At 44.6% G+C, this 17,500-nt stretch overlaps 1 protein-coding gene and 1 long non-coding RNA gene across 5 annotated transcripts in view; one reads left to right on the top strand and one right to left on the bottom strand.

The window, feature by feature from the left end:
- The window catches only part of LOC147027207 (uncharacterized), a 30,209-nt gene extending 20,710 nt beyond the window's left edge, over positions 1–9,499 (top strand). Inside the window, exon 2 of the long non-coding RNA XR_015058732.1 lies at positions 9,026–9,499. This is a non-coding gene — a long non-coding RNA (uncharacterized LOC147027207). The remainder of the gene's footprint in view (positions 1–9,025) is intronic.
- Positions 1–17,500, bottom strand: part of LOC147027206 (rho GTPase-activating protein 22-like) — a 206,896-nt gene that overhangs the window by 115,587 nt on the left and 73,809 nt on the right. Inside the window, exon 1 of one of the 4 annotated variants that reach the window (XM_085883418.1) lies at positions 5,454–5,599. The exons of the other annotated variants lie outside the window; for them this stretch is intronic. Coding sequence (XP_085739544.1) covers positions 5,454–5,562 — 109 coding nt within the window. The 5' untranslated portion in view covers positions 5,563–5,599. Of the gene's footprint in view, positions 1–5,453; positions 5,600–17,500 lie in introns of those variants that run through there. 4 annotated transcript variants of the gene reach the window in all.

Genomic DNA, 17,500 nt, shown 5'->3' with positions numbered 1-17,500 from the left:
GACCAGGGTTGGCGTCAGGAAGGGCATCCGGCCATAAAACATTGCCTCAAGAAAAAAAGCCCAACCCCTGCACAGCAGGGAAAAATGGCTGTAAAAACGGTCATTTTTATTCATTAGTACTTTCTCAACATTCGAAAGATAAGAGCCAAGAAAACGGAGATCTGCTTGGATCTCAACGTTGCCTGCAGCATGTACTGCACGTGGTAGTTCAGGCTGTGCAGATCAGAAGGTTCATTCGTTGCGAGAATGCAGGAAAGGATTAGTTCCTGACCAACAGGCAGGCTAACCTAGTGATAAGCATGTGGTGTAAACTGTAAAGGACACTTACTGCTGGAACAGAGAGAAGTCCTCGACTCAGTAACAAGCTTCCCATGCTGTGTTGGAACAGGTTTTGCCCCTCTGTTGCGCACCTGGTTTTGTTCTGCAACCTTCTATCCCCAATATCTTTAATGTCAGATGTTTACTTACACGACGCATGCCCACAAGCTTTGTCCTTGCGATACGTGTTAGCCATTTCAAGTGGACATTTGCACTACCGTTCAATTTCTATTCCGTTATCTAATTCTCAAAAACGTTTTACCTGCAACTCATGTCAAACAAAGTCAGACCGACCATGTTTCGTGGGTATGGGGGGGTTAAAATCCTCATGGATAATTAAAATGTAGACATCCTTCCAAGCCGTACGTAAGTAAACATCATCATCAGTGTACGTCCATCTTGTTTACAGAGCATCGATTCTGCCGAAGCAGTCTCTTGGCAGGGGTTACATTACTGGATGGGTTGACGTAATGACGTGGGATACTCGATTGAGTGTGCGGTCATTACCTCCGCCACCGAAGGTGAAGGAGGTTATGTTTTCATCCCTTTCTGTCTGTTTGTCTGTTTGCAGGATATCTCAAAAAAGTTGTAGATGCATTCGGATGAAACTTGGTGGACAAGTTGGCTGTGTGACAAGGAAGAATTGATTCGATTTCGGTGAAGATCTGAATCCGGATCTTCACCATTGAGAGATGGAGCCAAAAACGATATAGTACTAAATCGCATGATATTTCAAAAACGTATTGGGCCCGATATGTTGTCGTGGATCAGGCATTACGTGGCGGAGGTATGCGCTCTACCGAATGCACTTTTAGTTTGTTCAGTGTTGGCGTTCACTCACTGACCCATCCTGAAGGACAGCGTGGGGTCCAAGACCCACCCATCTAATGTTCGCAGACAGACACCGAGTTTAACATTCATCCAATGATGGATGTTTACAGCTGCGTCGAGATTCAAACCCAGGGTAGACAGCTCACAGGAGAATTTGCACACCTCTAGGCTAGTTGGCTATTCTGCTAGCCCATGTAAGTAAGTCAAATGTCCACCTTTATGAAATGAAAACCATACCTCAACGTCTGCTTGTCGCATCGTGCATGATAACATTAGTTGTAACTAAGGCACGAGTTGCTACGAAATATTCGTTTGATTCGCAAATCCACGACCTGTTATCCATAACTGGAAAAAAAATGAGCTTTACTATACTATCTCCTTTCAAACATACAGGATATACAGTTTGGGCCACCCGATCAAGATTGGGTTATTTAGACTTGAGTTAGTCATAAATATTGATGGTTGATGCTGTAGTAACTCGATAGTTCATGGAACACCTTGCTCCATACAGTCTTGACAAACAAGGACGTGCGTGGGGTCTACGGGCGGCAGATTTGATTGGTCGTGACGGCGTAAAATTGCCGTAATACTTTGTCCAAGTACTGCAAAACGGAAGGTTTTTCAAAGTGCCAAAAATACGATTTGTGTTCTTCAGTGTTTAAGGATATAATTCAACTGAAATTAAAATAAAGGTTTTAAAGATTTAAAAAACCAAAAAATTTCCGTTGCTTTACTGCCGTTGATGCAGCGTCTTTTACATCACCTTTTAAAACACATTACAATGGTTGGTCGCGCCTGTTGTTTGTGTCCTTTATGACGTCCTTAAAAACAGTAAGTTTCCCGTTTGGAATGATTCTCAAGTTTGTTTCCCTGCCAGACAGGCAGACGGAGTAAAAACATTATCCCACTCCTCTCTGCGCATGTGCGATCGGGACGAATTCAGAGCCAAAGTACTGATAAACTACAGGGTTGTTTCCCCCGATTCATGTTCAAGATCACAACATTCAATTTAAATCAAGTTGTTCCTCAAACAAAAGCTGACGTTTCTGGACAGACTGACAGACAAAGTGAACCAGTTCCTTAATCCCATTTATCGCTTCGCGTGGACAGGGTAAAAAAAAAAAACCATTAACCCGGGAGTGCACCACGGCAACGTTGGGCCAAATGTGGTCATTTCCTTCTTTGACGTTGGTTTCTCCATGGTCTTTTGTTGTCGAGCAGTTTGTTGTCTGTCTTTATTCTGTTAATGTCTTTTTGCACATTTTTCAGCATCTTGATGGTGAGGGTTATCTAGTTGTCCATTTCTTTAATGTAGATTTTGTTCGTCTGTGTTGATGGAGATCTATATCTGCCAAGTAAACTTGTCTTCTTTAGCAGCATTGTTTCTGGTAAGGAATTGAAGACAACTAAGGTCCAGAGAGAATTCACCCACAAAATGCTGCGGGGAAAATGAAAAATTAAATGCATTTGGTTCTGTTCTCGACAAATAATTCACCTTTGAACGCAACGTGGAAGTGACGACGCGGAAGCCAAGAAGCTCAGCCCCTCTCCTCATCAATCGGCGAAAAGCCATTTCTTGTTACAACTTTCATTTGATGAAGAATTGAAAGTTTTCATTGTGACAATGACCTTCCACATGTGAAAATAATGTGGCGCAGGAAATTTTGGGGCAATTGGCTGAGGGGTATGGAATTGTATATTAAATCAGAGAATAGGACATACATACACATGTACACGCGCACACACACGCGCACACACACCGCTCTGAGTCTGTGGGAGGTTGGTGGTTCAGACTACGGCTAAGTTACACCAGACTTTTAAATATGGTCCGTGAAACTGCTTGAAGTGGAAACATAAATGCTATACAAAGAGAGCGGTACATCATGTCTGATATACAAAATCATCCGAACGACTCACTGACTGGCCGATAAAGATCGGTACCTTCCGGGTGACGTAGAAAGCTGAAATTTTGTGTGCCGATGGACATCAAAGCTGATACACCGGGAAAAATCACAGAACCGTCGGAAAGCATCCGAAATGAAAATATCCGAAAATAAGTGGAGCCTTGTTGTGCTCACTGCAGGTGAGCGACTTGAGACATTGGGGACAATGGGAGGTCATGCTGCAATTACTGCTATTTATTATATACCTACGTACGAAGCATGATTCATAATTTCTTACAATGTGTAAGCATACCCTACGAGTAAATTATATATATATATATATATATATATATATATATATATATATATATATATATATATATATATATATATATATATATATATATATATATATATATATTTCACCAAAATAATGTGGACACCTGCTCGTGCAACATCTCATTCCAAAATCATGGGCATTAATATGGAGTTGGTCCCCCCCCCCCCCTCACTGCTATAACAGCCTCCACTCTTCTGGGAAGGCTTTCCACGAGATGATGGAACATTGCTGCGGGGATTTGCTTCCTTCAGCCACAGGAGTATAAGTGAGGTCAGGCACTGATGTTGGGCGATTAGGTATGGCTCGCAGTCGGCATTCCCATTCATCCCAAAGGTGTTAGATGGGGTTGAGGTCAGGGCTCTGTGCAGGCCGGTCAAGTTCTTCCACACTGATCTTGATAAACCATTTCTGTAGGGACCTAGCTTTGTTCACGGGGCATTGTCATACTGAAACAGGAAAGGGCCTTCCCCCAAACTGTTGCCACAAAGTTGGAAGCACATAATCTTCTAGAATGTCATTGTATGCTGTAGCGTTAAGATGTCCCTTCAATGGAACTAAGGGGCTGAGCCCGAACCATGGAAAACAGCCCCAGACCATTATTCCTCCTCCACCAAACTTTACAGTTGGCACTATGCACTCGGACAGGTAGTGTTCTCCTGACATCTGCCACACGTAGATTCGTACGTCGGACCGCCAGATGGTGAAGCGTGATTCATCACTCCAGAGAACACGTTTCCACTGCTCCAGAGTCCAATGGTGGTGAGCTTCACACCACTCCAGCCGACGCTTGGTATTGCGCATGGTGATCTTAGGCTTGTGTGCGGCTGCTCAGCCATGGAAACCCATTCATGAAGCTCTCGACGAACAGCGTTTGTGCTGGCGTTGCTTCCAGAGGCAGTTTAGAACTCGGTAGTGAGTGTTGGAACCGACAACAGACGATTATTCTGCGCTACGCGCTTCAGCACTCGGCGGTCTTGTTCTGTGAGCTTGTGTGGCCTACCACTTCATGGCTGAGCTGTTGTTGCTTCTAAACATTTCCACTTCACACTAACAGCACTTACAGTTGACTAGAGCAGCTCTCGCAGGGCAGAAATCTGACAAACTGACTTGTTGGAAAGGTGGCATCGTATGGCGGTGCCACGTTGAAAGTCACTGAGCTCTTCATTACGGCGCATTCGACTGCCAGTGTTTGTCGACGGAGATTGCATGTAAGTGTGATTGATTTTATACACCTGTCAGCAATAGGTGTGGATGAAATAGCCAAATCCACTCAAGAGAAGGGGTCTCCACATACTTTTGGCCATGTAGTGTATATAGCACGATATCTCAAAAAAGTTGCGGATGGATTCGGATGAAACTTGGTGGACAGGTGTGACAAGGACAAATCGATTCGATTTTGGTGAAGATCCGATTCCATATACGGATACGAAAAAAATTTCATATTTAAAATGATCCTTCACCATTGAGAGACGAGATGGAGACAAAAACTATATACAGCACTGTATCGTATGATATTTCTTCAATGTATTGGGCCCGAGATGTTCTACTGGTCCACGCATTGCGTGGCCACTCGAGTTATATCTATTAATTATCATCCAAACTTCTCTACCTTTTCTCATTATAATTTTCTCAATTACATATAACCCTCAACAACTTTGCGTGCGTTGCAAGCGGATGGTTCCTTCTTGAGATTATTATTGTCAGGTATGTTCTACAGATAAATAACAGTGAAAATAACAGTGACATGGAGTTTCATTTCAAACATGGCTTCTTTGGCATGAAAAGAAAAAATGCTGCAAGTAAACACTACAAATGTACTTTCACATCATCATCATCAACAATCCACTCCGAAAATACACTCCTTGAAACTGGACGGTCTCACCTGTACAATTTACTGCAAACATTTACATGTAAAACACGAGACAAACAGCCAAACATTTCCAGTTGTTCCGCACCACCTCATTGGCTTTTATAACAACAATCAGTTTAAACTACTGATAATTAATTTTAGTGTAATTAAGTAATTTTTAGATAGACACAGTAAGATCACTGTGTAATACACTCGTCCGACAAAAACATACCCAGTCTGCTCTTTCCACCCAGGGAGCCGATATCGAGGGACTGCAGTCGCTGTTTTAGCGACATGGCAAGAAACCCACAGCGACGCAAGCCGGCAAACCATGCACACATGCGGAAGGCTGCACTCGGTACACCCACATACACTGCACCCACAATTCAGGATGAGGTGAAATAATTAAATAAAAAGGGGAAGAATGGAAACGAGGCACCCTTCCTCTCCCAAACAGCCAGGCCCAATATGGAAAGGCAGTCTGCGTCACTCACAGTCCAAAACCACAAGGGAAACCATTACTTCCAGCAACATAGCCGATGCAAAATCGTTTATCGCAACGACCAAAGGCAAACGTGGTTTGTTCTCATCAGGTGCAACGGAGCTCACGAGATTACGACCACGGCAGTTAGAGTTCTGTAAAGAAGTGTACCCAATGTACGTATGGATTTATTCCTGATCTGCCGAGGCTCGTCCTTTTCTTCTTGGAGGAGAATGCTCGAGAAAGTCTTCTCTCTGACATAAACGTTTTCTACCCAATGATTAAGCCTGATTTTGACTTAACGGTTAGTGTGGCTGCCTGAAGATCATAGGATCCTGAGTTTGAGCCCCCTGTCGTGCCATTAAATAACACCGGGTGGGTTGACTCAGCCAGTCATCCTTCCGAGGTCGGCAAAATGAGTAAAAATAATTCCTGGAAACAGGGGACACTGCATCAGTGGCACAGCTGTGCTCGCAGCAATGGTGCAACCAGCAGCTACAGGCTGCGTACAAAATGATGAAAATAACCCAGAGATTGAGCAATAGTCGCTTTAGTGAAACTCAGAGTCGTTTTCAATGCAGTTTCCTAAATTTCAAAGGAACAGGTGAGTTTCCTGATGCCATTGCAACAGAAGTTGTGTTTTTGGGTCTGAATGTTTTTTTTTTTTTTGTTTTTTTTTCAGGAAACCATTTTGACTCCGTCTTCAAATATTGTTCGTTTCCTTATCACCGACCCCCATCATTATATGGTTTTTGCAAAAAATTCAAGGAGCTTGAACACAATAAGAGACCATTTGGTCCATCATCAGAGGGGATGCAAGACCATCCCCAACGTGTGTGTGCGTGCGTGCGTGTTCAATTTTGAAATGTTTATCTCTGAAACCACTTGGCTGATTGAAGCGAAACTTTAAACAGAGGACGGAATCACCATCGAGAGTATCATATTGATAACTCGGATGTCATCGGTCACATGGTCTGGAAGCTATATTGGATTAAAGGAAAAAAAAAATTGGACATCTTTTTCTCTGAAACCACTCAATGAAAAATTTATCTGACTGCCCATGGAGTATATAGGGTGATAGCCGTGATGTCATCGGTGAAGTGGTATTCCAGCCATAATTGGTGGAATTGAAATCCTTTTCTGAAAAATTTGCAACTTTATACACTACCGGTCAAAAATGTTAGAACACCCCCATTTTTCAGTTTTTACTGAAAGTTAACCAGCTTAATTCCAGTGAATAACCTGAAATGATACAAAGCTAAGCGGTAAACTACTGGCGGTTAAAAAAAAGTCTAGGTTACCAAAAACTAAAAAAATAATGTCAATTTCAGAGTTGTTAAAAAAGGCCCTTTTCAGGAAACAAGTAATGGGTTAGCAACTGCAGCTGTTCTGCAGCAATGAAGTAAATTAAGCCTTGAAAGTTGATGCAAGCTAACCCTAACAAAAGAAGACAGACAGACCATAATAACCGTTAAAAGTATCGGTCTTTCCTTGAGAGAAATTGCAAAGTAAGCCAAGGTGTCCGCGAGTACAGTTTCCTCCACCATCAAAAGGCATTTGGAAACTGGAGGAAACTGACAGGAAGAGGTCTGGCAGACCAAAAGCCACAACACAATCAGAAGACAAGTTTCTGAGAGTCAACAGCTTGTGTGATTGGCGGCTCACAGGACAGCAGCTTCAAGCACAGCTTAACACTGGTCGAAGTAAGGAAGTCTCAGTTTCAACTGTGAAGAGAAGACTTCGAGCTGCAGGTTTGACAGGTCGAGTGGCAGTAAGAAAGCCATTGATAAGATGGCAAAATAAGAAAAAGAGGCTTGCCTGGGCCATGAAACACCGCCAGTGGATTACTGAAAACTGTAAGAAGGTCTTATGGACCGATGAATCAAAATTTGAAATCATCGGTTCATCACACAGGGTTTTGTACACCGTCGAGTAGGTGAAAGGATGGTTCCTCAGTGTGTGACACCAACTGTCAAACATGGAGGAGGAAGCGTGATGATCTGGGGCTCTTTTGCTGGATCCAGAGTCGGCGACTTTCACAGAGTGACTGCACCCTGAACCAAAAGGGCGAGAACAGCATTTTGCAGTGCCATGCAATACCCTCTGGTCTTCGCCTAGTTGGTCAGGGGTTCATACTGCAGCAAGATAAGACCCAAAACATACCTCCAAGCTATGTCAGAACTACATTTGAAGAAAAGAACAAGACGGTAGGCTTCAAATCATGGAATGGCCAGCACAGTCTCCAGACTTAAACCCCATCGAGCTGGTTTGGGATGAACTGGACAGAAGGGTGAAAGCAAAGCAACCTACAAGTACAACACATTTGTGGGAACTTCTGCAACAGTGTTGGGAAGAATTTTCCGAACAATATTTGATTTCGATTGTGGAAAGAATGTCACAAGTATGTTCGGCTGTTATATCTACAAAAAGTGGATACTTTGATGAGTCAAAATTTAGATGAAATTTTATTCAACAAAACGATTCCATGATTTCTTTTTTATCTGCAATTGTTTATTTCTTCTCTGCTTTAATTTCAGAATACATTGAAACATTAAACTGCTTAAATTTCAGTAAAAACTGGAAACATGGGAGTGTTCTAAAACTTCTCACCGGTCGTGTACATCTGATCAGCGTTTCATCGATACACGATACCTCATGCACTAGTGTTCATAGAACACAATACCACACACAATGATATTCAGAGAACACGATACACGATACCCCATGTACTAGTATTCGTAGAACACGATACACGATAACCTGTGCACTCGTGTACATAGAACATGATGCACAATACTCTGCACACCAGTATTCATAGAACACGAAACACAATACCCCATGCACTAGTATTCACAGAACATGATACTCCACACATGAGTATTGATTGAACATGATACACGATACCCTGTGCACTAGTATTCATAGAACACGATACATGATACCCCATGTACTAGTATTCATTGAACACAATACCCCGCACACTAGTGTTCCAAGAACATGATGCACGAAGTCTGTCTCTGGTGTATGCTACTCTTCCATCTCTTCAAATGGCACCACAACCAACTGCGCTAATGAGAAGGCTGAATGCCTCACTTCTGCATCTGCGTCCAAATATTGTGTCCCCAACCTCTCTATCTCTGCCTATATAATCTATCTATCTCATGATATCTACATATCTATCTTTCTATGTGTAAATATATGTGTACATACATATATATACATATATATATATATAATTTACAGTTTCTATCTCTCTCTCCCCCCCCCCTTTTCTTCCTTGTTGTACCCAACTGCTCATGGACTCTGTGTATTTTGCACTTGAGAGGTGGAGAGGTTTCTGGTCACCCTCAACTCCAATTCTGCAACTGGCACGAATGGCATTAGAGCATGTACCCTAAAAACCTGTTCTGCTGCCCTTGTACATCCTTATGCTCTGGTCACCCTATGAATTGCCCAAGGTCATCTTTTCTATGCTTGGACGTCAGCCAACATCACCGTACGACATAGACATGCTGCAAAAGCTGATTCCATGAAACTACCAACATATCAACTTACTTGCAATCGTCAGCAATGTCACGGAATCCATCATCGCAGTTGACATCAAATCCTGCGATGACAGGATGGTCGAGAAGTACGTGCACTCACCTCTAAACCCTAAACCGTCTAGTCTATACTAATAAATGGCAGAGAGAGAGAGTGTGTGTGTGTGTGTGTGTGTGTGTGTGTGTGTGTGTGTGTGTGTGTGTGTGTGTGTGTGTGTGTGTGTGTGTGTGTGTGTGTGTGTGTGTGTGTGTGTGTGTGTGTGTGCGCGCTTTCATAAAGCATAACATATTTTGTCTGCTAACTTCCCTACCCCTACCCATATCTCTCTCTCTCTCTCTTTGTCCCATCCTCCTTCTACCCCTCCTAATACAGTGCAGCACCGTCTTTCCACACCTCTTCCCCTTCACTCTCTCTGTCTCTGGACGTATCCAGATGGTGGTTATCTCCATACATGTCCGGATGGTGGTTATGTCCAAGCAGTGTTTGTCTCCGGACGTGTCTGGGCGGTGTTTGTCTCCGGACCGTGCTTATAGTATGATCGGTAGAAAATGGATTTCAGACATTATTTTGTTTCCATCTTCACTGTTATTTCATGCAGAATCATTTTGATGAAACAGTATGAATCGTAATTAACGCTCCACCACATGTCTGTCTTCCCTTCCCCCCCCCCCCATCTCTCTCTCTCTCTCTCTCTCTCTCTCTCTCTCTCTCTCTCTCTCTCTCTCTCTCTCTCTCTCTCTCTCTCTCTCTCTCTCTCTCTCTCTCTCTCTCTCTCTCTCTCTCTCTCTCTCTCTCTCTCTCTCTCTCTCTCTCTCTCTCTCTCTCTCTCTCTCTCTCTCTCTCTCTCTCTCTCTCTCTCTCTCTCTCTCTCTCTCTCTCTCTCTCTCTTGTTTTTCTCTCCCCCCCCCCCACCTCTGCATTCCCATCAGTGAAGCAAGGAGTGGTATTTCCGAGTAATAATAACAATCAGTTTTATTTATGCAGTGTGGCATCTGTGTTGGGATCTTATTCCACAGGGGGGGTGCAACCGAGTAAAAATCCCGATCACCCCAGAGTGCACAGCCGCGTCCTGGGCAGGGACAGGATACCGGCAGTGCTGCACCTAAGGGTGCATCTGGGCATGTAATGACCTCATAAACTTTGCAAATATGTGGGGCTGGTGTCATGTAAGATCTTAAAAAGCAAAAGTACAATTTTCAACTCGATATGATATTTCATTGACAACCTCGTTGTGATAAGTGATGAGCTCCATTTTTCCTAGTTTTGGTTAAAACCCCTACAGCCCTATTCTGAACATAATGCAGCGTTTGAAGGGATTTGGCAGGTCGACCAATAAAGAGCGAGTCACAGTCATCGAGCCTGGAAGTGTTAAAGGCATGCACGAGCTTCTCTGCATCAGGCATCTTTAAGATTGAGGAGTATCTCAATCTGGCAAGGTTTATGAGGGTGAACAATAAAGTTTGAAAACATTCTTTTGATGAGCTACATAGATTGAATGTAGCACCTAGATTAGTGACCAAGGAGGAGGGTGGAATAACTTGCCCATTAATTACAACATGGTTGTCGCTAAAAAAAAAATTTCGTCTGACGATGAGTACCAATAAGAATTTCCTCAATCTTACCGCTATGTAGTTGTAGAAAGTTAATATCCATCCGTACCCTCACCTCGTCTCAGCAGTTGTTCACCCAGGAAATTACAAGATAGGTATCGGGTAAGGTTCGCATGTAGACCTGAGTGTCATCAGCATAACAATGGAAACTGATGCCGTGCTTCCTGAATATGTGACCCAGGGGGAGCAGGTAAATTAAAAATAAAACGAGTCCCAGAACTGACCCCCCCGTGTAACGTCAAATGTAACAGGACAGATGTTGGATCGAGATTTACCCAGGGTGACAAATTCATTTCTGAGGGGAGAGGAAGGAAGAAAACAACTGCAAGGCTGAAACCAGAGACCCACAAGGTTATTGAGGCGTTGCAGTAGGATTTTATGATCCACGGTGTCAAAAACCGCACTCAGATCGAGCAAAACTAGGAGGCTCGGGAGAGCCAGGATCGAAATCCATGAGGTCATTGACCATCTTAACTAGGGCAGTTTGTGTACTGTGTGCAGGTCGACAACCACACTGAAATACCTCATAAAGCGGGTTGGAATCAGGATGCGACAACGACCGAGAGGCTACCACCTTTTCTTAAAATTTAACATTAAAAGGGTAAATTGGAGATGTGCCTGTAATTGGAGAGGACCTCCTGGTCAAGGTTGTGTTTTCTAAGAAGGTGGGGTGGGGGCGGGGAAGGTAATTCCTGCAAGTTTGAGGGAGGATAGCGCAACATCAGTTCTAAGTAATTTACTGACTACGAGCAGGGAGTGCCCGACATTTCTGGGCAAGGCCAGGTCCGTCCTCCCGCCAGTTCCCCTCCCTCACCCACCCCCCTGCTTCCTCCCACCTCCCCCCATTCCTCTAATTGGTGGAAGTTAGCTTTGGGGCTTCCCACTCTCTGGGGACAGGTCCAGTGCAAAAATGGACGTCATCTCCACAGCTGACCTGTAATACCTCTGCCACCATCACAAGGTGGTGCGACAATACACAATTCTACGAAGAATTTTTGGCAACCTTCCCTCCTAAACCCCCATCACTACAGATGAAACCAAGTAACCCATGTTTCGCCACAAAGTCGAACTTGGTCCACGTGCCAAGTTTGGTGGCAATTGGACCAGTAGTTTTGGTGTGATTGGTTACACACACACACACACACACACACACACACACACACACACACACACACACACACACACACACACACACACACACACACACACACACACACACACACACACACACACGACATTTATTCATCAGATATTGGTGACAAAAAGGGAAATGGCAGATGAACATGATTTCAGGAGGGATGTTGGAATATGATCGAGTGAGATATGAGAAGATTTCATCTTTACGACAATGACAGATAAAGCAGTGAGGGTAACCTCAACAAGGATGCTCAGGGATGGGCCAATGTAAAGGGCTGGAACAGTGAGGGGGGTTAAGCTATTATTAGTGGACCAGCCTACGGTGATTGCAGATGCCATCTATTAAGGTGGTGAAGGAGGAGGGGAGGGGGGGGGTCGGGCTACCTTGAGGGTGGCAGAATAAGCCGACTCATGTTTTTTGAAAGACTGCAGGTGGACAGGGAGGCCTGACTTTCTCCACCTGCGCTCAAGCTTACACACCAGGGACTGCATTCCACGAAGATGATCAGTGAACCACTGGGATGAGCGGGGGAACGGTACCTGACGGGACTTTTCAGGAGCAATATTTTCACGGTTATCACAAAGAATGTGGTGATACAAGTGAACCATCTCCTCAATGGTTATCTCTCCAAACGCCAGCGAGAAAACGGAGCAAATGGAATCTGAGAACAAGCCTGGGTCGATGGATCTCAGGCTTCGGAATGTCATGACGCTCCAAGGACGAGACATCGGTGCAGAAATGGACAGGTCCAGCAGCACAGCCCCGTGATCAGAAATACCAAGTTCTAATACAGAAGGATCAGAAACAGGAACATCACTCGTAATACCGAGATCTAATGTACGGCCTTGATTATGAGCGGGAGCTTTGACGTGTTGTACGAGTGAAAAACGGTCAATGAGATCGAGGAAATCAACAGCTCGAGTGCACTGAGGGCAGTCAACATGAATGTTAAAATCTCCAACAATAACAATATTCAAAAAAGCAGGACAAAGAAAATTTAAGAGATCAGAAAATTCAGTTACAAATGAAGAAGTGAAGAGCAAAGATGGAGTCATCAGGAGGAACCTGGATAGGATTTGGGTTTCAGCCGCGACTCCTCAACCCTCAAACCCATCCAGGTGCAGCCAAGTGAGCCTCGCAGAAAAACTTCTGCAAGAATTCACTTCTCCTTCGAGATATGGATAACCAAAGAGAGAAAGAGAGGAAAAGAGATAAAAGAATAGAAAAAAGCAAGAATTAGAATGAATAAAGAGAAATGTGAAAAAGTAGAAAGAAATGGGAAAGGAACAAAAAAACAAAGATGTCGGGAAGAATCCAAAAAGTCATTTTAAAGTTGGTCGAGGAGTTACAACAAAGGTGGAGCAGCCAAACCGAGACCACGATGAAAGCATCGACCCAAGAACGGGAGGAGGCGAGAATGTGGAGCAGCAGGTCCGGAAAGAGTTCCCACTTGGCAAACGGGGTTTGAATCCCGACCCAGCTATGAATTGTCATCTCGGTGTTTCACAGGCAGGGGCCCTCGGATGGACGTTAAACTGGGCGTCCCGTCTGCCGGAAATAGTTGGTGGACATTAAAGATCCCATGGTGTCCTTTGCAAAGAGTAGGCGAGCTATCACCAGCACCGTGGCCAAGTTACAAACTCCTACCCTAACCAGCAGAGGGCATTGCATCAGTGGCACAGCCGCACCCTCGGCCAATGATGCTACCCTGCAGCCTTGTGACATACGAACTGCGTTGATGTAAGGACAATTTACAGCTTCCGGTTTCCACAATATCATTGCTGACCAAGGCACATTTGAGGAATTCTGATCATAAGCAGAGACAGGCCTCAATGATGTCTGCATAGCATCTTGCCCGAGTTGAACTCCGGCTCTTGAGTGGTCTGACCAGCCCCGGCTGTGTGCTCGACTCGTTCACTCATCCAACTACGATGTCTTTGTTGAACCGTGCCATCGCTTCGTGTTTGGCAGTGCCACGGTGCAGATCCTCATAGCTTCGTCATCGCCGAGGCCGAGTCTCCTCAGGAGCTGCTGTACGAGGATCATCTTTTGTCGTCCAATGATCTAATCCGAGAGATCAATGTCGGCAGAACCTTCCAGATCGTGACATTACCTTCCCTTCCACCAATTTGATATGACGATTATATCACGGGAATGTTCAATAATTATATCACGGGATCTTAGGGTCTTGAGTTTAAGCCCCCATTGGGCCGTTGAAAAAGTCACACCAGGTGCGGTTGACTCAGCCCGTCATCCTTCCGAGGTCGGCGAAACGAGTTCCAGTGTACTGGTAGAGGGACACAGCATGAACAGCGCAGCCACGCTTCCAGAAAATGATGCAAACAGCAGCGACAGTCTACATCCGAATAAACCCAAAAAAAATTCCACATTGAGTTGGTCGGCACGCACGAAGAGCTGGGTGAAGCGATTGGTTCACTTTGTCCGTGTATTTGTCTGCCTGTCTCCAAACGTCAGTTTATGATCAAGGAGCAACTTCACTTCGAATGTTGTATTTCGAACATGAATCAGAAAACAAACCTGGAGTTTAGCATTGCTTTGTCTGTCTGCTTGCCAATCAAACAAAATTGAGAATCATTCCAAACAGGAAACTTTTTTTTGGGGGGGGGGAGTTCTACAACTATAAAATATATCTTATTTCATTGGGAATCCTCCGTCGTGCAAAGTCCTTCATTGGCACACCTGAACTCTGATCCACCTACAAGGCTTTCATCCACAGCTTCACGTAGTACTGCTCTCCCCTCAAGGATGACTCCCCGGCCTCACTCCTTGCTCAGCTTGGCACCATGGATACCAAGGCTTTCAAGACCATTGGAATCTCTCGAGATGAAGCAGAGTGTATCTGCTTATCACTTCACCATCGCCGAAGGGTCAGCGGTCACTCTGTTTTCTTCCGCCTCCTTTCTGGTCTTGCACCCTCTGCCCCCTCCGTGCTTTATCCCCTAGGTATCTGGACGACGCACACAGTCCACAAGCAAGTCCCTCCTCGTGAAAGTGCCGACATCCAGACCCACTGCTCAACTACATTCATGTCTTCCTCCTTTTTATTTTTCTTGCCAGTGGAATCAACTTCCACACTCTCTTCAATCTCATTCTTCCGTCTCGGTCTTCAAGGCAGCTGTTCACCACCATCTACAATCACCCCCCATCCAAAACCACGATCTTTTTCTCGACCTATTAAAGTACCACAACCACTCCCATAAAAATTTCTGGCTATTGTCCACCCCTTGCACCCCCCCCCCCCAACTCCCATCGTTGCTTGCATCCCTTGTTTGTCCGTCTCCGTCTATTTTTTTCCCTCCACCCTGCTGTTGGCGTTTCCCCTTGTCCTCCTGCTGTTCCTTTCGGTATGTTACGTCCCGATCCGTGCTGTGTTCTTCCTCTTACACAAGCCTCGACTATGTCTACAAAAATAATAATAATAATAATAATAAAAATATAACCACTGTAATGTAGAAATAACACAAATTTCCTTTTTAGCACTTTCAAAACCTTTCCGTTTAGCAGTAGTTCGATAAAATATGGCATTTTACGTCATCACGACCAAACGCATTGTGTTACACACATTAAACGACATCAGATGGCCACCATGTTGGTCCTCGACAAAGCCAAATGCAGGTGGCTCTTTGGAGCCGTCATATTCACAATCGCCATACCCTGTCTACAAGTTTTCCCTTCAGTGTAAAACGACCAATGGGACCGTTAAGAGGATCAAGAAATATGAAAAGGTCGGCGCCAATGGATTGGCGCCACAGGCCTTTGTGATGGTGTTTGCCTCAAGCGATACAACCATGATGTATTGTATATGCACAGAGGCAGTGTACACTGTACAGGACATGTTTGTGTTTCAAATTCAGGGTTTTTTAAAATTATTTGTGTGAGTGATTGAAGCAGCCATCCGTTTCGGGATATTTATCTCTTAAAAAAAACAACCAAACGAGAGACCACAGCAGAAAACCTATGTCGTTACAACGGTCTTTGTCTGAATAATTCCGGGAATCTTGTGATACGGTGAAAGGAAACCTCGGCAATTATTTACTTTTAACGATGTGTATAAAAGCAAGGAGACGCCGTCGTGCTTCGGTGGAACATCTGAGCCAGCTATGCGACGTGCTAGCACTCCCACACACCGAGTTTTCTCCACCCATTGCTCCATGGGGCTTGACAGAGCCTGGCCAGTTAGCGTCTCCAGGACACATAGGCACTCCTTCAAGGGACGATTGGCAAATCTAAAGGCCTAAAATATGGACTTCTAGCCGTCGAACATGCCACATGTCACAACGACATTCTGTCGAAAACTACGCTCAGACAGTTGTTGGGGGGTGGGGACGAAAGTAAGGGCCGTTGCCCGGCACACTGGCACATGTACAACGATTTGGTCTGTCTGGGAACGCGCCTTATGGTTGGGAGGGATAGGTTGAGGACTTGGGTTTGTGAAGAGAGGCGGTCAGGACTTGGGGCTGCACACCGGATCGTCCGGGGGGGGACTGTGAAGGAGAGAGTTGGGACTTGTGTCAGCCATTTGGCATTGCATGGTTGTTCCGTGGGTCTGTGAGCTGGGAGGACACATCTCAGAGCACCACGGACGACAGAAGCAAGGTTCACTTGGGCTGTTTGTCGCACTATGGAGCAGGGCTCCACCGATGAGTCACGGTTCGAGCTGAAGGGGGCAGCTGGCGGACTCCAGACGTCAGTCGTCAGGCTAGAGGAGCGCTATATTGCATGCCAATGTTCCGTGGGTCCGGTCATGTCCTTCAGATAATTCACTGGACAGGTAGTGTTATGGTGTGGGCAGGACGCATATTCATTACTCCAGACAAATGTGTCATGGCAGCCGATTGTCAGAAGGCGCCCAGAACGTGCGTACAGAGGATCAACAGACCCTACGTGTGTGTGCCATTTGTGCTTCACAATTCGTGACGGCAGCACGCAAATTTATGTAAGATGTGGGTCATGGACTGTGCCACCCAGGTGGGGAGGACATTCCAAGTCTCCACGATTACATTGTACATTATTCCTGTCCCCCATGTTTTCCAGTGCATTGAGGAGTTTGAATAATTGAATAATTGGTGGGAGTCACAGTACGACCACTATTACGCAGACCCAAACTATTTTCAAGTCTGTCTGTGTGTGACTCTCTCCAGGAGCAATAGGACATCTCTCCAGAGCATCGAGCTCCGGTGACGTTTGACGCTGATGCGATCTGATGAAACTTGGGACACAAGCTATATCATGGTCCAACTTCTCGTTGTGACACTTTTGTATGGAGGGGCGTCCCACGCCCTCGCCACCTCCAGTCCTCTTTAAATATGGAAATGTCTCCGGAATGGAAATGAGTTCGAGGTAAAATATGTAACATATACAGTATATATATATATATATATATATATATATATATATTCCGTACATATATATATATATATATATATATATATATATACATATATATATATATATGCTCTGTGATATATATATATATATATATATAT

The sequence above is a fragment of the Eptatretus burgeri genome, chromosome 5 (assembly GCF_056783735.1).
Source record: "Eptatretus burgeri isolate ZD-2024b chromosome 5, Ebu_testis_v1, whole genome shotgun sequence".
Taxonomy (NCBI): domain Eukaryota; kingdom Metazoa; phylum Chordata; class Myxini; order Myxiniformes; family Myxinidae; genus Eptatretus; species Eptatretus burgeri.
This window is presented reverse-complemented; position numbering and strand designations above follow the sequence as displayed.